General features: G+C 36.2%; 2 protein-coding genes across 3 annotated transcripts in view; both read right to left on the bottom strand.

Annotated features, from left to right (window-relative positions):
* Positions 1–3,693: 3,693 nt before the first annotated feature.
* The window catches only part of LOC149558404 (protein RER1A-like), a 38,732-nt gene continuing 18,346 nt past the window's right edge, over positions 3,694–24,079 (bottom strand). Inside the window, exons 2-4 of one of the 2 annotated variants that reach the window (XM_089832647.1) lie at positions 4,502–4,682; positions 4,301–4,366; positions 3,694–4,040 (exon numbers count right to left, since the gene is read on the bottom strand). In XM_089832647.1, the coding sequence (XP_089688773.1) occupies positions 4,313–4,366; positions 4,502–4,682 (235 nt within the window). In that variant the 3' untranslated portion in view covers positions 3,694–4,040; positions 4,301–4,312. The remainder of the gene's footprint in view (positions 4,041–4,300; positions 4,367–4,501; positions 4,683–24,079) is intronic. The other variant, XM_089832646.1, reaches the window with a different exon arrangement.
* On the bottom strand, positions 12,715–15,247 carry LOC149558405 (uncharacterized). Its single transcript, XM_089832645.1, has 2 exons — positions 13,144–15,247; positions 12,715–13,036 (listed from the first exon to the last, which is right to left on the bottom strand). Exon 1 carries the CDS (start codon positions 15,143–15,145, stop codon positions 13,967–13,969), a length of 1,179 nt encoding a protein of 392 aa, XP_089688771.1. The 5' UTR covers positions 15,146–15,247; the 3' UTR covers positions 12,715–13,036; positions 13,144–13,966.

Below are 24,079 nucleotides of genomic sequence, written 5' to 3'. Positions count from 1 at the left end.
TTGCAATGTGAATTTTATCTTTGGGTTCAGGGCCTTCTCCTTGCCATCTTAATCTAAAACAAAGTATTAATTAAATAAAAATAAACTTCATAAATGTAGAAAACTCAAATGTGATCATCTCCATGCATTTAGTGGAGTTAGACAACAAAAATTTAATGAAATAATATCCTTGCATGTCAATATTCTTGAACTGGATAACATAATCAATCCCAGGGAATGTTTGTCAAGAATGGTCAAAAATAAGAAACACATGGGCTTCATTAACATTGGATGAATAAAGCATCACAAGTGAACAACAAAAGAAAACTTTGACATAGCATTCATGAAGAGTCGAACAAATGGACATTTAGAGCAATTAAAAAAACAGATAACTGATTACTACAAACTATGTCAATGTACACGTTTGTTTCTAGATATTATTGTGTATGATTTTTATCATCAACATTTTGAATCGCACTATGATCCATCATCCGAATGTAATTTCAGTTCAAAAATGAGAAACATGATTAAGTGTATCTTAAACATTGATGATGAAAATTTACAATCTATCCAAAAAGATACAAGCAACATTGTCAAAAAGATCATAGCAACCAAATTTTGCACAAACAATATTACTACAAAATGTGTTCCCACCTTAAATGCACCCCTTTTGAAAACGGCAAAGGTTTTCAAGATGGGGGACGACCAAAACCATTTCCAAGTCGTCCCCAATGAAGCAAAATTTCTAAAAACTGTCCCTCTAATTCAAGGATGGTAAATGGAAGTTTTGGAAACTTTTGACCATCTCCAAGATAGCTGTGATCCTGAGGAGGGTCATCCCCAAACCGTCATGGAGGTTGGTAACTGTTTCTGGCAGAAATAGGCAGAAGATAAGATAATTTTATTAGATATTTCATTTATTTTGGATCTTGTGCAGGTCCCACACCTCAAGGCAACCCTATCATTAAAATAAAATACATTATCACTAATATCACAGCTTTAGTGTATTCCTTGCAAGTTTTGTACAGATTGGCCCAAATGAACAAAGTTATGCCAGAAAGAACAATCATTTGCTATTGTTGTTCGTAGAATGTGAATAGGGTAATCTGGGAACTCTGGAAGTCTTTGGTGAAAATTTGTAGATTGTTAGTCAGATCTTAAAGGCAGCAACGTGCCGTCTTTTTTTTGCTTTGACTTTGAAGTTTGAGACTTTGAACCTTCTAACATTATATGTTGCATCGATGAAATGATAATTGAATCTTAATATATGATATGATACTTAAGTTTTTAACTTCTCATTTGGTTGAAAATTGCAGCCTTGATTCATTTGATAGTATCCTATATTCTTTTCCTATGATGTTCTAATTTGATTCATTTGTTATGTTCTATTATAATTTGATGAATGGTCATTGACTTTAGATATGTTGCTACAATGAATGTTACAACTCTATTTATCTATCTATCTATTATTGTCATCCACCAGATACTCATTTCCCCATCCCCATCCCCATCCAATCCAGGAAACTCAGGGCTACATAAGCACAAATGCAATATACCAACTCTCTCTCTCTCTCTCTCTCTCTCTATATATATATATATGATTGTCATCTGCCAGATACCCATTTCCCCGTCCCCATCCTCATCCCATCCAGGAAACTCAGAGCAACATAACCACAGATGCAATATACCATCTCAATAACTTGACCAGAATAAAGCAAGCACTGAGCAAGAAGGCCTTGAATATGTCAGGATGTTTTTTTCCAAACAGTCAAATATACAGTGTTACACAAGCACCCCTGGTATTTTCCAGGCATGTCTGAATGCGGAAACCTCGCAGATGCTCCCAGAGCTGTACGGGAACCATTGGCTAGACTGAGGCAGACAGCAAGGAACATCTGGTTGTCATTTCACTTCACTATTATATTTCATAAGGCTCATAATAATCACAACGTAAATCAAGTTATTTAGTGGTAGAACATGAACTGCCATCAGACTAGGAATCTTTCTTCACTCTGAGATATGTCATATTTAATAATATTCATTATACTGAAATATTCAGATTATTTTATATACTATTCTTAAATCTTGATTAATGAAGTAAGTCCAACTTAAGGGAATTCAAAGATTTGTGGGCATGCCACAGCAATTTAATTATGTTTGGAATCTATAAAAAAAGTCATACTATGTTGGAAGATACAATCCCTTCATATATCCTCTCGGTGCTGATAGGATGGCTTAAATGGTCATTTCACATTCCCATTTTATGGTCCAATCAACACCGTCAAATATAGAAAAGCGTAAGCTTCATCAAGAATTTTAAAAAGTAACAGCAATCTTATACTAGAATTAAGAACGACAAATCTAAGATTGGCTTTGGAATTGTATAGGGAAGGCCTCTGTACTTTTTCTGCTTTTTATTAGCCCAGCTGCAGTAGTGACTTACACTCTTTTCGAAGGTTGTTGCCATTGTCTCTGCTGTCTTCGTTCTTTGTAAAAAGAGGGCCCTAATTTAGTCCCTTTATCTAATCAATAATATTTCCTTGCATTTATTTGCATTCATATACCATTCTCAAACCCCCGCAGGATTTAAAAGACTTCTAGATATTGAAAAGTATAAAAGTACAAAAATTTAAGTGGGGAAAAAAATCAAAACTCGTATCCAAATTAAGTTTATGGACATTGAATTATTAATCTATTTAGATTCGCAAATTTGAATAAATATGTCAAGTGCTAAAATATCATGTATACGATGCAAGATGCAATATATTAGAATCCCCAGTACACCAGTGTCCCTTGAACATATTGAATGATCATAAAGATACATATCCAACTCAAGGTTTTACATAATCACAGACTCTGCTTTGACACGTCATCTCAAAATATTGCGTATTTAATAATTAACCTGTTAACTTCGAAAAAAATCCAGACATGACTCAGATTTTGGTGCAGAATTTGTAGACGGTGATCAGGTGCAGCAATAGGCCCAACTGCTATATTTTACTACATTTCTATCATTGCGTGAATTTAGCTTTTCAGCCTTCTATTGTACTTTCTGTATATGCACATGGACAATGAATAGTAATACAATGACGTCAATTCACACTTCAACTACACTGCTTTGTAATGTGTTTCTATAATGAAAATGGTTAATGCCTTCCAATACGAGCATTTAAACTTCTATATCATTCAGATAGTCATCCCCAAAAAAGGCCTCCCATCCCATCCCACAAACTCGACGGAATGTAGTATTTATACTGACTTAGAAAGTACCCAGAGAAAAGCATCAATACTATTTAGTACTTTCAAAACCCATTTCCTGTAGAAGATAACTTTTGTCAATCTCCATGAGAAGAGTATTAAGTCAGAGCAGCACCAGCTCAACACCTCACCAATACTATTAGCCTTGGTAGCCGTTATCCTATTTGATGAAATATTGACAATATGCAAATATATTCAACTTCAAAACAGATTTTCTTTGTTCTCCTAGTAATGAATACAGACTGTTGCTTCCGTGTTCACCATTACCCTTTGAAATCCTCAGAGTACAGCACTGATGGCAATTGCTACCCTGTTTGCCTAAAACTTTTGCATCAAACAAGCACAACTGAATGACAAATGCATCGAGCTTTTTTATAAACACAATAAATGACCTTTTACCACTTGAAATTTGTCTAAAACATCCTCACGACCATTTTTCATGGTATAAAAACCAAATGCAAAATCCAGAAACCTCAAAAAATTACTTGATGGTGTCGTAAGTACAAGAGTATATGTTACCTAATCTGGGCCAATGAAAATAGCACCAGCCTTGTATCATATGAGTTTAACAGAACTGCAAAATAAAAATTGTGCTGCCAACAAATATTCAGCCACCTGTAATCAATTAACCTGATCTTCAATCGTCAAGGAATTTGAATCACAAGGCAACGACAACTATCATGCAAGAGTTTTTTTAACACAAAACTTGCTTGCACACAGGCAGATTCTCTCAAAATTTAAACAGATTGTAGGTCAGATTTTTGAGGTAAGATTGCATCTACTTCCGGCTCTTGAGGTTCAGGCTGCAACAAAACAATGTCACACAAACCTCAGGAATAAATAACCTCCAAATTATCAAATTAACATGTTAGAAAGAGTATAATCCAATGGCAGAGAAAAAACAATTTGCTTTTTTTGAAAATGCCAGAACAGAACATATAGAGAGAGAATCTAGCCACCCAAGCTATTAATCATGCTTCCAACTAAAAGTCATTCAGAATGCAAGTGCCATATTTACATCCAGTGATCAGACTAAGGTATTTAGACAGCGGTACCAAACAACCTTAAATGACAATCAATCTCGAGAAAGGCTTGCCTTCTCTGCTGTTGGTTTCTTGCCTGCATATCGCTGGAAAGACAAAGGACAGATAACTACTGTTAAAATAGAATGATGACTCCAGAAGTGCACAAAGAGTGCATTTCAGTATTAAATTCTAAATATTGCTGTACTTCTATGTAAGTTATTGGAGATCAAAAACAGTACCTGTTTGCCTACTGAAAATGGTACATATCTGTACTTCATCATGTGCAGTATCTGACGCTTCATCGTAAGCACGAAAAGTACAACCCAGTAGAATAATAATATTGGCCAAAAAACTGGGACATCAAATATTGAGAAGAACGTCATTGCAAAAGCAATAAGAAATGCCTTTGTTATAGAGTACCTGTAAGATGCAACAATAAAAACTAGTGTTCAATGCAGTTTCAGACTTCTAGTAGGTCATACATTATCAACTTCGATATCACAGTTCGTGAGAAAGCTAGTATGTCTGGAAAAAGTAAGCATATACAGAAGTTAGCATGCATCCGTATATAAGTAATATGATTAAGGACCTCACATGTAACACCAAGTACACACTACCAATATGATTGATGGTACTCACAGAATGTCAACATCATGGTATTTTGTTGACATCTGAATTGCAGAGGAAAAGGGGCTTAAGGAAAAAGTTTTAATTGAGAGTTGATTCATCGTAAAAATGTTTGGATTAACTGTCTTCTAGTAACTGTAATCCACTGAAAACAATACCTCATCAGCTGAAAACAATCACACAAAGCCAGCTTCAAAGAATGTCAACATTCATAGTACGGTGTAGACATCTATAAATTTGACAAAAAGAAATCTTTTGGATTGTTGAAACATCATTATAAACATGCTTGTAGTAGAGCTCGTCTTCAAGTAATTTTAATCAGTGGAAAAACAACTCTTCAGCTGAAACGATTGCTCAAAGCCTGGTGGCCTGAGGCCTTCAACTACTTTTGTAACTTCAAAATTCAAACTTGAGCATTATTACAATTCATGGAATTCTGTTATTGCTGATAGGCAAGAATACATTAGCAACAAAGGAAACATAGTATATGCCACTAACAAAAAGAAGTGCAAAAAAAGGCATAAAGCCCACTATTTCCGTCTTTGGTTCATTAAGCCGGTGCATTTTGTGCAGCAAATGTGCTACATGAGCCTAACCTACCAATACCCCAACCCACTCCATTAATGCTAACCAGGATGTGTTGCCCTTGGATTAGCTTTGGTGAGCTATGGGAATGAATCCCTCTATTAGTTTAAAAATCAGCAAATAAATCGCACGTCAGATGAATTGGGCAAGTTCTTGCTATGTAGCCATGAGTTGCATGTCAGAACTTGCCTGACAGCAGAATATGGCAGGCCATGGTCTGGAAATAGATAAAACTGTATTTTTTCTTCATTTTCTGATTAATGCTCTTAAGCACTCCACTGATATTTTTGCATAAAATTTTAGGTGATTTTGACCATATTTCAAATGATTTTGGAAGCATACTTATTAATCAGTTTTGAAAGGTATGAAATATTGTTTTTCATTTTGATTATTCAATGGAAAAATCATCATTCTTTTGTTCTAGCATTTAAAAATTCTAGTTTTTCATGTTTTGGTTACCTTTTGCTTTCTGTCCTCCTTTCAAAGCCGAGGGTTAACAATTTTAGAGATTGTTTTTCCTCCTTTTCCTAGGGTTTCACTTCAAGATAGAGATAGCTTCTTGCAAATAACTGTAGTAGTGGTGAGACCACAGACCCCACTTGGAGACATCGCAAAATTGGTACAACGGTAGGAGTGATGGTGAATAATTACTGTTGCCTGAGAATGAGAAGAAGCATCCATTTCCTAAAACATCACATTGCACAATGTTCTGGCCAAGATGTGCACTTATGTAATCCGGAGGAACCTCAGACTAGATGAGAGAAGAAAGCCATGCTGGATTTGTGCGAGGAAAAGAAATTAGAAAAATGAGGTAATTGCAGGTTGACGAATTCTCCTCTAGACTCAATGAACAATGTAGTGAACTCTTGTTTTGGCCTATAGATATAAGGTTCATCCATTACAGCTATGTTCTAATGCCCCTCGGGATCCCCCTACAGGGAGGGAAAAGACAGCCAGCACAGAGACGCAGATCCTACTGCAAACCACCGCAAGGAGGTTGCAGAGCACTTAATTGTAGGGGCATCATCCACATTAGTAGTAGAATGTAAGGGAAATGTCCCACCATCTACATATAAGGAAAGGTACAATGTAACAGAGTATGAGAATATATGAGAATAAAATACAAAAAGATATAAATTACGGAAAAGATGGATAAATATTGTAAGAAAGGTTAATCCCTGAGCATGTAAATGGACAACAAATAAAATATATATATATATATATATATATATATAGAGAGAGAGAGAGAGAGATTGTTCACTTTTATGGCAATCTGTTTTATTTATGTCATTATATCTAAGTTATGTGTACATGCATTGGTATGGGTATGAGAATCCAGTGTGCAGTTGCACGCAAAAACAATTTGGGGGTTTAGGTATGTGTGTGTGCGTGTATAGAATTGTAAAAAACTAAATCGTTTGATAGTATGATACTTCATCATTGATCAATGCCAAAAGCCAAAGATAAAGATTAAATGTCAATTCAATAAACCTTAAAAAGGCAACATGACATCATTAAATACTTACACTAGGCAAACCAGTGTAAAACCGGCATGGGGGAACATCGGGATGGGGGGACACCGAGATGAGTTTTGAGGACAAGAAAAAAAGGGCCTTGATTTGGGGACAACGGTAGGGGTGCTGCATACTATACATATAGAACTTGAAATGCTAGTTATGAAATCAGAAATGATGTTTCAGTATAATATACCAAATTGAAATAATTGCACATAGAAATATTGCAACACAAACCAGAACCATTGAACATTCAACATAGTAATAGTACATACCCAACAGTAACATTCAAAAATTAAGATTCAAATAAAAATCCAAATCATTAGCAAATAGGATTTATATTAGTTCTATCAAATATCAATTATATCATAATGATAAAGATGATTATAACGAGTACCATCATCCATGATATGAATCATGATCAATATCAAAATGAGTACAAAATCATGTCAAAATGATAGAATATACTTGTGAGAAGCCTCTAATAGTTCCCCAAGCCAAAGTCCTCATCACTAGAACTACTAGACTCACGTTCAAGTTCCACAAAAGGAACACCAACCAACCCTACGTCTGTTTCTGCTGCAATCTCATACTCATCAATATGAGGCAGATCCTCCGGCTCTACATTGCAACCTGTTGCTAGGCTATCTTTGTACACATGAGTCTTGTGATCTATGATATGCATGACATTGTGTACAACAACTAGCTTCGTTACTCTCTTAGAGGTAAGTTTGTTTCTCTTAACAAAGCGGATGAAGCACCCAATTAAGGTAAGTTCGTTCCTCTTAATAGAATGGATGAAGCACACAAGTACCCAAGCACCCAAGTACCCAAGCACCCTGAAGTCCCCAAGCATCCAAGCAGTGTGGAAGCAAGTGCAGCTGCAGTGCAGCAATGCGGGTACTTGGGTACCCCAAACACTCGTCTCAAGAACGTCCCCACATCAGGTACTCCTAAGTTTTCCCCGAGTTTCAAAGATGCAAACTCAAAGTTGTAGTGTACTTCAAAAATCAAATGGCGTTTGGAGGCATGTCACCAGTGAGGTTAAGGGGCAGCACCCATTACAAAGGTTTGGGGGCAGAACCGCTTGTGAGGGTCCTGGGACAGTGCCCAGGCTGCCAAGACCAAATTAAGACCTTCAAAACCACACAAAATTCCATGGCGTACAAATAAATAGGCAAAAAATATTGTTTATTTTGTTTTAAATTAATGAGTTTTCTAGGTCACTATTTGTGAGTAGGCTGAGGATGCACCCAAGTGTGATCCAAACGTGCTCTGAGTGCACTTTGGATGCATCTAGGATGGGGCATCGAGGCTTGTTGATGCCCTCCGGATGTGCACAATCTACAGTACTGTATGCAAATCCAGGACACATCTGGATTGCATCTGGAGGGTGCATCTGGACCCAACTTGCACCTCCAAGATGTGAACCCCGTAACTAAGAATTATATTACTTAGACTAATGCAGAGTCTAAACTGACTCTTTACTCCTCTTGCACAGCTGAGTCTCGAGCATAAAGATAACAAACAGAAATTACTTGGGGTTCAATACTTCGGTTTGTGTTCCCACAATATTCTTGCTAACAGTGATCCTAATGTTGGGACGCTCAAATAAAAAGAAAAAAGATAAAAAATTATTTTGTTTTAAGTCAATTTTAAGTTAATGAGTTTTCTAAGTCACTTTTTGTGACTAGCCTGAGGACGCACCCAATGTGCTCCAAACATGCTCTGGGTGCACTTTGGATGTGTCCAGGATGGGCATCGGGGCTTGTTGATGCCCTCCAGATGTGCACCATCTACAGTCCTGTATGCACATCCAGGACACCTCTGGACTACATCTGGAGGGTGCATCTAGACCCAATTTGCACCTCCAAGATGTGAACCCGGTAACTAAGCATTATATTACTTAACTAATGCAGAGTCTAAACTGACTCTTTACTCCTCTTGCATGACTGAGTCTCAAGAATAAAGATAACAAAGAGAAATTACTTGGGGTTCAGTACTTTGGTTTGCGTTCCCACAATATTCTTGCTAATAGTGATTATGTTGTTGGGATGCTCTATAACATGAGTCAAAACTTAAAACTTAATCTGAACAAAATAATTGGAAGAAGAGATAACAAATATTACACCATATCCCTAGTGTCAATCTTGTGAGAGGGGGTTGGGCACCAAGGAGATGGAGATTAATAGAAAGTGGATGGGAGGGGGGAGCTCTAAAAGGGATCTCCGGAAGGATGCAACTGATAGAAGATGTCAAATAACTACCATGGGAGGAGATGGGGTAATGTAACACCAAATTTAAAACATCCATGGCGAAATGAGATGAGAAGTAATCAAAAGAGATTGAACAAAGGCTTGTTGATGCCCTCCAGATATGCACCATCTACAGTCCTGTACGCACATCCAAGACACCTCTGGGCTACATCTGGAGGGTGCATCTAGACCCATTTTGCACCCCCAAGATGTGAATCAAGTAACTAAGCATTACATTACCTAACTAATGGAAAGTCTATACTCACTCTTTACTTACTCCTCTTGCATGATTGAGTCTCAAGAATAAATATATCAAAGAGAAATCACTTGGGGTTCAGTACTTTGGTTTGTGTTCCCACAATTTTCTTGTTAATAGTGGTTTTGTTGTCAGGACACCCTATAACAAGAGTCAAAATTCAAAACTTAATCCAAACAAAATAATTGGAAGAAGAGATGAAAGTTTTTTCCGAAATTGTGACACTACCTTCCTTGTGTCAACCTCATGAGAAAGGGTTAGGCACCAAGGAGATTGAGAATAATAGAAAGTGGATGAGAGGGGGGATCTCTAAAAGCGATCTCCAAAAGGATGACTGATAGAAGATACCAGATAACTACCATGGGAGGATATGGGGCAATGTAACACCAAATTAAAAGCATACATGGTGAAAGGAGATAAGAAGAAATCAAAATAGATTGAACAAATTGAATTGACAAGCAGAGTTACAATGGCAAGGTGAAACAGTGAGAAAAGAAAAATAAGAACATTGTGTGCACACAATGACACTGCAGAAGAAAGGAAAATGCAGAGAAGAAAAGGACTGAGCATACCAATGAGGGTGCTACTAAGCGTGTCAAGGTGGGTGCTGCCAAGAAAAAGGAAGAGAAAGAAATTCACATTGGGAAAACCCTGGACGAATTCTAACAGAAATGGATAGAAAATCCAAAAGGTTGTTGGGAAGAGGAATGTTGAAGCATGGAGGCCCCTGCCCTACCACAACTCTTCAAATGTACTATAATCAAACCAGTTCAATCAAACATCACCATCAAGTTGGATGACATCTTTGACCTTTGAAAGATACACAATTTCAGATATGAACTCCAAAATTCATGAAAACGCTCGCCTTCACAGTGCCAAGATGACCCTCATTCAGCTTGACAAAGGGAGCATTGTACAAGAAAGGTAGGGATAAAATCTTCTAACGAGTAGTTTATTAACATGAAAGACGAGACATATCAAAGGAAGCAGGTGAGGAATAGTAGGGCATAAATCCAACAAAGCCACAGTTAAGAAAGTCCAATTGACCAACCTTTGGTGGCCTACAACATAATAGAGATGTTAAGCAGCATGTCAAAAATTGTGATATTTGTGCAATAGTCAGAAGCAGTAACATAGAGATTATATGTATTTGTACAAAAGTAGGGAGACCTAACATAGAGATTAGACACCTTGCAACCAAAACTAGCCCAAATATCAGTAATCAATTTCATCGGCCCTTGATCATGTCAAACCTATCAAAGGCTAGATCCATCATTACCGGTATAGATTATTTAACTCTGAAATACTAAATGATATTTTTCCAAAGAATGATTTCTTCATTTTGCCCTACACTTCATCTTACCTTCAAAGACTAAAAACAATGAGCATTTCAGAAATGGTCCTACCATCTACCACTATAGGCCAGTCTATCATCCAAATACACTGTTATAAACTTCCTCAAATGTGGGCGAGATCGATTATTGATTATTCTCATGTTTGAGATTTCTCGAAAATTTGCATTTATAAATTAATGTCAAATATTTCTAATGAAGTGAATGTTTGATCACAAGACACAACTAGGCATTCACAAATACCCCATTTTATTTTGAAAGTTGTTACCAAAACATCTTAACTTTCTATAGGTCTTTGATCATTGCTGACAACTAAACTAGAGGATAAGGAACTTAAAACCAAATCAGACCATGTTTAATGGTTCAACGAAAAGGCAATCCCTCAAATACTTCAAAAACACCTAAATATGCTCAAGCAGCTGTAGGGCATTAATGAAGAGGCACAGGAATTAACAACCAGCAACTTAGCCACCAATAGTCGACCATTACCATATAGGAGAAGTGACTATGGGTAGACATGACTCTTGATTCAATGGTGAGATGTATTTAAAGATCGCCATTGAAGGGAGGAGAGAGGTCAAGGAAAATAAGATAGAAGGGTCAGGTCTGACTTAAGGCGACCATATGGAGTCAGGCATAGGAAAATTGAAAAGTTTTAATATTCTGAGGTCTTCTTATTGGTGTAAATCTCAATTTCAATATATCTTGATAATGCAGAATTACAGTGTGGTACTGTTTATACTCTAATTTCTTGAAGTTGATTGTAGACTGAGATAATGTATTCGAAGGAAGAAAACTAAAATATAATTTGAACTGATATATATAATAGTCTGCGATGAGAGAGTATGATTGCCATTGTGATTGATCAACTTCTCATTGCAGAGCATAATTTATATGTGTGCGTACAAAAGAGAATAGTCACAGTGAACAGTCACTTTGAATAGTTACGATGGCACAAGACACGACAGTCACGATGATTAGAATTGATTATAAACTGCTGTTAACAAAACCTCCACTCACAATGGTTGGTATGTATTACAATTTATTATCTGCCGATAATAAAGTCTTTACGTGAGCATAGTGTGGTATCGGCAGTTGGATTACATACAAAATGATTACATTACTTAGATTCTTAATATAATCTTAAGTATATATGTATATGTATAATATTTTATATATATATATATATATACACACAATTAATGAATCGGTTATGTAATATTAACTTGAGTATAGATCTATAGACAAAAAATATATATAGATACAATTTCACACAAGCTAACATTCTTAACACTCCCTCTTTAGCAAGGGAAATTGAAATAAGTCTAACTTACAAAATAAGGTGTAATCATCATTATGTTTTAAACTGAGAGAGAGAAAGAAAGAGAAAAAAAACACTAGGTTGCCGATTTGTGGTTCGGTTCTGGGTTCGGGTTCGAGAACCGGTTCGCTGGTTCGACGAAATTTTGGAAAGGAGTTTGGGTTCGTTTGGGTTCGTTAGTACAAAAACATGTAAAAATTTAAAATAAAAAAAAATAAATATATATATATATATATATATATATATACATTTTTATGAAACATGAGTTAAAATTAGAATGTAGCATAGTACCATAAACACATTTAAAACTTTAAAACAGCATAAACAATAACATATCAATGTATCATGGTGAGCATACCATCATATAGTAACATAGTTCAATCAACTTCAACATCAAAGATGAAAGATTCAAAACATTTAAAATGGTGTCATTGTTTCACGTTCAATGTTTAACAGTAACTAATAGAATGAAAGTCTATTAAAATTCTGAATTTCTAGTTCTAAGTTCTTCATTCTTCATCTTCATCTTCTTCATATTCATCTTCTTCTTCTTCATCTCCTCCTTCGCCTATGCTATTACTTGCACCAAGGCCAATGGGATCAGCAGCAGAATCAACAATGGTATTGACATCAAAGTCATCAAAATCATCAATTGTAAGCGCAGCAGTGGAAGCATCCAAGTCCGCAATCTCTGCATCTACATCCCACTTCTTTGTATTCTTGACTCTTGTGCGAAAGAAGGCGCAAGTTGTTATGCACAAATACTAGGTTCTCGGCTCTTTTTGATTGCAACCTATTGCGCTTCACCGAGTGGATGAAAGAATAGGTGCTCCAATTTCTTTCTGATGCAGAAGAACTAGCAACCTATAAAGACAACATAAGGTAGGCAATTAAAAAGGAATTAATTCAATCTTATTAAAAAATTCTTTTGAAGATAAAGTGAGCTAATTAAAAAATAAAATAAAACTTACTTGTGATATAACTTTGATTGCAAGGGGCTGCAATGTTTGGAATTTTTGGCCATGGAGGTACCACCAACCATGAGCATGCTTCTTGAACCGATGACGAAGAGCATCATTACTTAGACCTGTAGCATTGACAAATGATATGAACTCACCCATGATTAGATCTCTTATATCATCATCAAGAAATATTCTTCTAAATGCTGCCTGGTACCCCTCAGACACTTCCATATCTCTATATGGTGGCAACCTTCCTGGTAGATCACAATATTGTGAGCTATAGTATTTGGGGGTCAAGGCATAGGCAAGCAAATGTAATGGAGTGGTCATTTTGTTCCATCTTTCATTAATAATTTTTTGCACTTGTTTGAAAAAGGTCTCTTGCGGATCTTGCTCCTGCTCATTTATAACTTGCCTGATCTTCTCAATCATTGAGTCTATGCCATCATAGATCTCTCCAAGGCAAGGCCTATCCATGTCAGTGTACCTAAGCATGCTCATAATGGGCTCGGTGATCTTAAGGAGATATTCCACACGTTCCCACCATGAGTCAGCCAATAGCCTATCCTTTATTTTGTTTGCCCTTTCAGTGTTCTTTTGCTTCCATACACCCCAATTGATGCTGATTACCATACCTTGAAGTGCATCTTTCACTTGCACAAGTCATCTTAAGACGATTATATGTGATGCAAAACAGGTCTCAGCAACCTGTGACATAAATTAGAGCAAAAAACAACTATTAGATACATATTTTAGAAAACTAAGAAAAGTATACACATTGGCAATTGCACAAGTAAAATATGAAAAATCAGAAATTGTCAAATATTAAAAATTAAATTACTAATTTGAGTTCAAGTTCATTTACCTTCAATAGCTCCAATTTTGAGTAGTTCCTGAAAAGAGATTGAGTCATGTGGTGGTTTGTGACAAACATTTGTATGTCCTCAGCCTCTTCATACATTGTTTTGATCCACTCAATTTGGTTCCCAATCTTTTTTAGCATAAGATTGAGTGAATGGACTGCACAAGGTGTCCAAAAGATATGTGGATATCGTGATTCAACCAACAAACCTGCTGCTCTACAATTCTTTGCGTTGTCCGTTATGACTTGGACAACGTTTCTTGCTCCCACTTGTTCAATGGCCTCAATTAAGATATCAGCAATAAATGGCCCATCTTTTACTTTGCCCTCACAATCCACCGCTTTCAGAAACATTGCCCCTTTAGGGGACACCGCAAGGACATTGATCAAGGGACGGTTCCTAGAATCCTTCCAGCCATCTGAAACAATTGTCACCCCTGTCTCAACCCATGAGTCCCTTATGGGCTTCAATTGATTTTCAACTCGTTGGACCTCATCATCCAACAAGGTGGTGCGAACTTTCTCATACCCGGGGCCACAATACCCTTTTGGAGCTTCATTGGCACCCCTCAACATGTCCTTCCAAAACGAAGAGTGGACAACATTAAAAGACAACCCATTTGTATAGAGGCATTTTCCCACCTTAATGTCAGCAATTTCCCGGGCCTTGTTTTGAAAAGAAGTTTCTATTGGCCCCTTTCTTTTGTGTACAATGGGGATAGATTCAGTGTCAGTGTCCATTGTAGTATTGAAGAAGGGGTTGTCTTGTACAATAACATCTGAGGGGGCCTGCATTCCCTTAGCTTTTTTACTTTTATTGCTACTACTACCGAGTTCTATTGCCCTGCGTCCTTCTCTCTCTTCTGTTGCCTCATGCTCTTCAATATATTTTAACACGGTGTGATTTGGTATAGGGACACCATTTTTGCCAGGGCATTTCTTGACTCCTCTTCCAGCATAACCACATAGATGGCCTACCACACGATAATAAGAACTATTTCTTTCTACATCACATCCTTGACATCTCCAACGGAATGCACCACCTCCTGGAATGGGTTTTATAATGTTTACATACTTCCATAGAGGAGAATCGGAGTTGGTTTCCATTCTTTGTTCGGTGTTGCCTATTGATGAAGAGGTAGATGACATTAATTTCGAACCTTTCCCTATGGCAAGAAATTACTAATTAGATATATGTTCATAATCTATATGCAAGAAAATGACGAATTTTGAAATAATGGAAAAGATTCAAGAACTTAGAACATATGAAGATTGAAAGAGAAATGAAATTTTTTTGGAAAAACTAGAACAAAACAATAGTAAATAGAATAAGATCTTACCTCTTGGTCCTTTTCCAGCCATTGCAAGTTTGCAAATGTGTATAAATGATGCACAAACACTTCAAGAACACCAACAAGTATTGCTTCAAACTCCTCCTTGCACAATCGGATGCTTGCTCAAAAACTTATGTGCTCTCCTTCAAGGCAAAACAACCTATTTAGAAACATCAAATGACTATGAGAGAGCAAAAAACCAATTCATAACACCTTTTTGGGGTACGTGGACTCCAAAAATTATAAAAAAATGCAAATAAGTCACTTTATTTCCGCGTCCGTGGGCAGGTTCTTGGTTGGGTTCGAACCTGGTTCGATTTTCCCAGCCTGGTCCGCCCGGGTTCGAACCAGGATTCGAAAATCGAACCCTGGTTGAACCGGACCAGAATCTCGAACCGATTCGAACCGGTTCGAGGTCCGGAGGGGGGGGAGGGGTACCCATGTAACTTAAATTTTAAAAACATAATGGATTTTCATGATGTCCGGCAAGATCGCCCAAAGACCCATGAAGGTTATCAATGTGTCCGGCAAAATTCAGCCGAAGAACAAAGATAACCTTAACTTCAAAACAATGGGTTTTCATGGTGTTCGGCAAGATCCGACCCAAAGAACCATGAAAGTTATCAATGTGTCCGGCAAAATCCGGCCCAAAGAACAAAGATAACACTAAATTCAACCATTGTTTGAAGAGAGAGCAACTAAAATAAAGTCGTCACTTTATAATAGGATCAGAACACAGGAAAGGTTGTCACCTTTCACAAGAAAAGTTGTCACTTTTCACAATACAAGCTTGTAAGCAAAAAATAATTTGTATTCATGAATATTAGAAAATAAATGCATTTACAATAATGTCATACCAAGTTTTCCTCGAAAGTACACAGTTTTCAACTTCGCAAGAGGTTTGGTGAAAATATCAGCATTCTGTTCATGTTCACTGATATAACTTAATTTAATGATATCTCTGTCGACCATGTCTCTTATGCTGTGATAGGGAGTCTTGATATGTTTTGATCAATTGTGGAAAACTGGATTTTCTAACAGTTTGATACAACTTTGAGTATCACAATGAATCTCAGTTGGTTTTAGAGGTTTTCCAAATTGCCCAAATAGTAGTTTTCTTAACCAAACTGCTTCACGTGCTCCCATGGAAGCAGCTACATATTCAACTTCAGTAGAACTCAAAGCAACAACTAGTTTTCTACTGAACCAAGATATCATTGCTGATCCAAGACTAAAGAAACAACCTGTAGTACTTTTTCGGTTAGAGGAGCAACCTGCCCAATCTGAATCAGTATATCCTTCCAGATTTATCTCAACATTCTCATACTTTAATCCAAAGCCAATAGATCCTCATAAATATCTTAAGATTTGTTTTGCAGCCATTAAGTGAATCTTCTTAGGTTTACACATAAAATGACTACAGACATTTGTAGCATAATAGCATATGTCAGGTCCGATATTCACAAGATACATAAGAGATCCAATTATCTGTCTGAAGATAGTAGGATCAATGTCCTCAGATTTTGATGCTTCTTTTTTTAAGCTTGTGTAAGTTTGTTTCCATCGGAGTAGATAAGGGCTTACTATCCATCATTCCAAATCTAGTCAGAATATCTTGAGTGTACTTTCCTTGATGTAAGAAAATGTAGTCTTTCTTCTGATTAACTTCTAATCCCAAGAAGTAGTGTAGTAACCCTAAATCCTTCATTTCAAATTCAGCTATCAAATCTTGTTTACATTTTTCAATTAATTTTATCATCACTTGTTATTAGCAAGTCATCAATGTATAGAACAAGTATTAACATCTCATCATTTGAGGTTTTGAAGTATATGTTTGAGTCGGCTTCATTTTTTTAGTATCCAAGTTTGGATAGATAGTTGTCTATCCTTTCATACCAAGCTTGAGGGGCCTGTTTGAGACCATAGAGTGCTTTCTTGAGTTTACATACTTACAATTTTTTATCTTTTACAGTGAACCCTTCAAGTTGTTCAATGTAGACTTCTTCATTAATGACCCCATTTAGGAATGCAGTTTTTACATCCATCTGATCAGTCTTCCATCTTTTTGATGCTGCAATTGCAATAATTGTCCTTACAAAAGTGTAACGAGCTACTGGAGCAAAAGTTTCTTCATAGTCAATGCCAGCTTTCTGAGAAAATCCTCATGCAACAAATTTAGCTTTGTGTTTTTCAATGCTTCCATCTGTGGTGTATTTGATTTTGTATAACCATTTTGAAAATATCACTAATTTGTCTTTGGGCCTAGATACAATATCCCAAACATCAGTCTGAATTATGGAATTGTATTCTTCCACCATGGCATCTTTCCGCTCTTGTGAATTTAGAGCTTCTTCAGTTGTTGATGGTTCAATTTTGTTTAGTTCAATTACAAGAGCAGTGTAACATGCTTGATTTCAAGTTCTCTTGCTTTCTTTTGAGATCTCATCTGGTTCTACATTGTTTTCTTCAATCATCTTCCTTGCCCATAATGGTCTTTTCTTCCCATTAGTTATATCTGGTTCTCTTTATTTAGATGTGTTCTATTTTTTCTCTCTGCGACTCCATTTTGTTTAGGATTATAAGGTACTATATACTCCCTCTTAATCCCAACTGAATTGCAAAACCTTTTGAAGATTTCAGATTTATATTCCCCTCCATTGTCTGATCTTAATGTTTTAATCCTTTTACCTGTCTAATTTTCTACTAATGCTCTGAAGGTTTTGAATTTTGATAGAACTTCATTTGATTCTTTGACTTTCAAGAAATAGATCCAAGTCTTCCTAGAAAAATCATCAATGAAGGATATATAATAAAGGAATCCTCCTAGAGATGGTGTGGGCATGGGTCCACAAAGGTCTGAGTGGATTAGTTCCAAAACTGATTTTGACTTATGTTCACTAGAGGGCAAAGGTTGTTTTATGATTTTCCCTAGTGCACACCCTTTGCAAGTTCCTATATGAGATGAGTCTAGTTTAGGAGTACCAGAAGTGATCTTATCTAAATTAGGAAGTGAACTAAACCCAATGTGCCCATTCGTCTATGCCATAATTCATTAACATTTGATGTTTCAAGACAAAGGGCTTGTGTTTGAATATTGCTTAATCTATATAATGTTCCAAATTTGGATCCTATGATAATAGCACTTTTCATATTTGAGTTATTAGGCCAATATAGTACTTTGTCTTTGTTGAAGGTGACATGATATCCATCATCGGTTAGACTTGAGATAGAAATTAGGTTTCTCTTAATGCCTGGTACAAACAAAACATCTTTAAGATCAAGTGTAGTTCCACCTTTTAATTTTATAGAACATGTCCGAATACCTTTTACAGGATAGGTGGAATTGTCTCCAATTGTAACTCCTTCAGTGATATAAGTTCCAAATGTATCAAACATATCTCTGAATCCAAAGATGTGACGGGATGCACCACTGTCTACGATCCAAGCTTCTTTATTTGAATTTACTTCACTTGAAAGTGCGGAATATTATAGTTGATTTTCATTTTCCTTTGTTTCAGCAAAGGAGGTTAGAATATTTTTTCTCTCCGGACAGTTTCTGAAGGTGTGTCCTATCTTCTCACAGTAATTGAGATTTTAAGGTGATTAGTCTACTTGAGTTATTTATCTCAAATGTATGTTTTATGATCTTGAATACTTCATATGCACTTTTTATATCTGATATAGAAGGAAGGATGTGATCTTTTACTGAATCACCAATGATTTTCCTTGCTTTATTATTACGTCTTTTCTAGGTGAGTCTTTCAAATTCATCTTGAGGTATTGGGGTATCTTTTTCAATGTAGTTTTCTAGTTCCAGTTCTTCCAAAATCGTAATGATACAAGTTTTCCAAGAGAAAAAATTTGATGCACCTTCAAGCCTATCTTCCACTCTGACGTTATTTGTCATTATTTCTTCCTTCAATCGAAATTTGAGATTTCTCTACCAATTTGGCTCTGATACCATGAAAAGTTTTAATATGCTGAGGTCTTCTTATTGGTGTAAATCTCAATTTCAATATATCTTGATAATGCAGAATTTGAATTACAGTGTGGTACTATTTATACTCTAATTTCTTGATGTTGATTGTAGACTGAGATAATGTATTTGAAGGAAGAAAACTAAAATATAATTTAAACTGATATATATAATACTCTGATATGAGAAAGTATGATTGTCATTGTGATTGATCAACTCCTCATCGCAGACCATAATTTATATGTGTGCGTACAAAAGAGAATAGTCATGGTGAACAATCACTTTGAATAGTTACGATGGCACAAGGCTCGACAGTCACGATGATTAGAATTGATTATAAACTGTCGTTAACAAAACCTCCACTCACAATGGTTGGTATGTATTACAAATTATTATCTGCTGATAATAAAGTCTTTACGTGAGCATAATGTGCCATCGGCAGTTGGATTACATACAAAATTATTACATTACTTAGATTCTTAATATAATCTTAAGTATATATGTATATGTATAATATTATATATATATATATATATATATATATATATATAATGATAAGATATATATATACACACACAATTAATGAATCAGTTATGTAATATTAACTTGAGTATAGATCTGTAGACATAAAAAAACATATAGATATAGTTTCACACAAGCTAACATTCTTAACAAAAATTGGATATTATAATTGTAATTTAATATGAATGATTAATAGTATATGCAATCTAAGAATGTAAGATTGAATCATTATGTGATCTTTTATATGTAGAATATAATCAATAATGTGTAATTCATTATATATGTTGTAATCAATCAAGGTAGCGATAATGGGAGAATACAAGGAGGGGAAACAATAATGAGGTCCTCTTCTAAGCTCGCCACCTTGATGGTGACAAATAGTCCCATGAGGGCAAAGGGCGCAAGGAGTGCTCCACCCTAGGCTTATTTGGGAAGGACAGTTTGGATGTCCTATTGTAGTCTCCCCAAACCCTTACACAGTTGACCATAAAGTTAAAGAACTCTAATTGTATGGAGAAGGATAAAGGTGAAAATAGAAGAGGGGAACACCTACGAGATTCCTCACTACATGAAATCTCTCATGAAGCTTTTTAGTATTGCCTTCCCCATTTACATATTATTCTCTTCCAACTAGGGAAGATGAAGCCTCAAAGATGCATCCCCTCATCGATTTCCAATGAAATGAATACGGCTCTGATTTCTTCGAAAGGGGCTAAACTTTCTTCAAAAGGTGAAATCTCTCAGAAAGCTTTCCAGTATTTCTCTTCCCTATTTGTGGATGATTCCCTTCCTGCTAGGGAAGATGAAGCCTCAATTCTTAGTTGCATCCCCCCATTAGTTTTCAATGAAATGAATACGACTTTCACTCGCCATGTCTCACTACAAGATGTGGAAGATGTGTTTAGCATGAAAAAAGGTAAAGCTCCAAGCCTTGATGGCTTCCCAATTAAATTTTCTCAAAAGTTTTGCGCAATTATTAAGCTAAACTTTCTTGTTGTTGTCCAAGAGTCTCGTGGGAACAAGAAGATGTTGAGAGCTATGAATGGTACTTTCATTGCCTTGATTTCTAAAAAGAGAATGCTAACAAATTACCATCAATTTAGAGTCATTGCACTATGTATTGCACCATAGTTACACCACCCTGGGGGATGGAGGGATGACGGAACGCGGGAATAGGTTTCCAAGATGGGGGGGCAAAGGAGTTTTAATTTGGGTATGGCGAGGGGATGGCAGTGGGGGATGGGAGGGGTTGTATATAGTATACATATGGTGCATAAATGCTAATTATGAAAAGATGTATTGCAATATAAGATATAAAGATGTAAAAGAGTAAATACTTGGAAATTGCATTGAACTAAAACATTGAACATTGAACATAAATAATCGAATCAGCATATAGTCAACACCGGGACGTCCCCCCATCCTCGACTGAGGTGGGAAAATCTGGTGGAGCTGCTAGGGTTGGGGGAATGAAGTCCCCAAGTCCCCGGTGCATCCTTGTCTCCGGGGTGTGGGGCAAACGAGGATGCATCCCCATGTTACTGATTGCTGAAAGACTCGAGGGGTGTCCTAAAGATCTGATCTCTAATGAGCAGGGAGGTTTTGTTATGGGTAGACTAAATCTTGACAAGCTAAGGATTGCAGCTGAAATCATTCACTCTATGGCAACTTCCAAAGAAAAGGCAGTGTTTATGAAATTGAACATGGAGAAGCTAATACTAAAGTTACATGGGCCTTCTCTGTAATGTCCCTTGCTGGGACTAGACTTAGTGTATCCTAGATTTCTCAATTAGGGTCCAAATTACGGTATTCCCTGATAGGACTAGTCATTTTAATTTATCTTCTTAGATTTAAGCTATCTTTAACACTCCTATCCAACCTTATTTACTATTTCAACTCAAGGATGGAAGATGTAGGTGTTATCCAAGTTACCTAAAAACCAACAATGGATTCCCTCAAAGTTTACAAGTCCAAGTCCATATCACAAAGGTTTTTACGGGGCGCTGACCCCTACCCTCTCTTGGGATAAGATCCACTTTCTTGGATTTATACAAGCCCCTTCAATAACATCACAGACTTCCCTTCTATTAATCAAATAATAATAGGTTTGAAATATAATTTCTGTATAGAATTATTAATGATTAATGTATATATTCTTAATAATAAAAATATATATCTAATATATATCAGGATAAATAAGGATTTCTGATCCTAATAGAATGCAAATATAATATTTTGTAATTCATCATTGATTTATAGACAAATTACAGCATATCACTATGTTGTCATATGACACTTACCAGCCATTTAATATAATGAATCCTCTTTTAATAGATACCGTTAATATGCACTCTGAATATCAGATATAAATCATTATTTTCCTTTCCTATTCCGTGATGAATTGAATAATGGAGAATGTCTTCATATATCTTTCTTTAAAAAAGATTGCAACCCTTCATAATAGATGGGACATGACTCTTGCTAAATAATCCTCTTCATACCAATGACTAGATTTTATGAATAACTAATCACATCATCTTGTATATATTTATTATTTTATTATTTTATTATTTTAATATTATTAATTTTTTTATAAAATTATTCTTCTTATTGATATTATTAAATTCTAATTCTTAGGGGCTACATTGCAGTTTTAGATAAAATTCTTTTAACTTTGGGTTTTGTGGGGAATGCGTGGATTGTGGTCATGTCTCTTCCACCTCCTTTTTAATTTTTGTCAATGGAGATCCATTTGCTTTGTTTTGGGCTTCTAGGGGTCTTTGGCAAAAGGATACTCTCTCTCTCCTTATTTATTTATCATCATGGCTGAGTGGCTTGGTAGATTCCTCAAGGATAGGGTTAGACAAGGCATAATTCAATGTTAAAATTGGGACATGTTGTGGGGTTTTCACACCATCGCCCCATTGCAAATGGGGACCACTTCTTTTTGCTTTAGCAAGTAGGAGTCGTTGTCTTAGGTCGTTTTATTTGGCAACATTTTAAATTCTCCAAGTCTGAGGGTGAGTCTGAGCAATTTTGGCTTGCTGGGGAGTAATGTTTGTTTGGTATTTGTATGAGGGTTTTGATGCACTTTTGAAGTATTTTCATAGCCTAAGTCCTAGTGGTAAGGTAGAGTTTAGTCTAAGTGAGAAAGGTTTACATGCTTGGGAGATGGGAGAAGGATTGTGAGTAAATTTGAAAAGTGGCAAAAATCCTTTGATCAGAGGATTTCCCCCGTGGAAATCCTCAACTCTATGATTTCCACCAGCTATAATTTCTCCCCTAACTCTCAAGATTTCACTTTAGGACAAAGGGGAGGTGGTGCAAGCTTGGTTGAGAGGGATCCTTACTAAGGCAACAAACCGATTAATGCAATGTTAAAATGATGAAGAGAAGGAAGAATGGTAATTTTCCCAAGGATAACTACTGCAGTCATGTTTGGTGGAAATCCTCTAACCAAAGCATTCCCATCATGGAAATCCTCTCTTGTTAGGAGTTCCACCCTTCTCCTTGACGACTTAAAACTGACCCAAAATTATATTGAGGCATGGCAACTTGAGAATGAATAGCATGAGGGGTGCGAGATGGAAAGTTGTGGGAGTCTAAGTGGCAAAATCATGTTTGGTGGAAATCATTTCTCCTTAGGATTCCCACCACATTAATCCTCCCAAGCCTAAAATTCCACCACCCTCAAAAGCACTCAAATCTTGTCTAAGGCATGAATACAAAATCATAAACAAATATGGAGCAATAAATTATCAAGAAGAGGTTGAAATGGGATAAGTTTTGGCAATGGCATTACAAAGAACTGGTCTTTGGTGGAAATTGGAAATCCTCTGTGTTAGAAATGCTTTAGAATAACTGAGAGGGGGGTGAATCAATTATTCAAGGTCCAAATGTCCAATTCAAACTTTTTCATCAAGTAAAGTAAGCCTATTAAACTGTTCATTCATCCAAGCTTTAAACTTTCCTACTTAGCAAGTTACTGTAAATCAACATGCAAGCACAACACATGAAGAATCAACACATAACACAGTGATTTACGTTGAAACCCAATTTGGTAAAAACCACCAGTAACATGCTACTCAATTCTCACTCTTCTGAAGTGATGCCCTGTGAAAGGCCTGCCCTGTTAAAGGCTACAACACATTGTTGAATGTGACCTGGTTAAAGGATTTAACCACCTTGTTAGCAGTGAGCCTGGTTAGAGGACTTTAGAACATTCGCTTAGAATGTCACCCTGTTAAAGGA

Source organism: Cupressus sempervirens, chromosome 5 (genome assembly GCF_028749045.1).
Source record: "Cupressus sempervirens isolate cs-2001-9-10 chromosome 5, ASM2874904v1, whole genome shotgun sequence".
Classification (NCBI taxonomy): domain Eukaryota; kingdom Viridiplantae; phylum Streptophyta; class Pinopsida; order Cupressales; family Cupressaceae; genus Cupressus; species Cupressus sempervirens.
The sequence above is the reverse complement of the archived record's forward strand: the minus strand, read 5'-3'. Positions and strand labels throughout refer to the sequence as shown.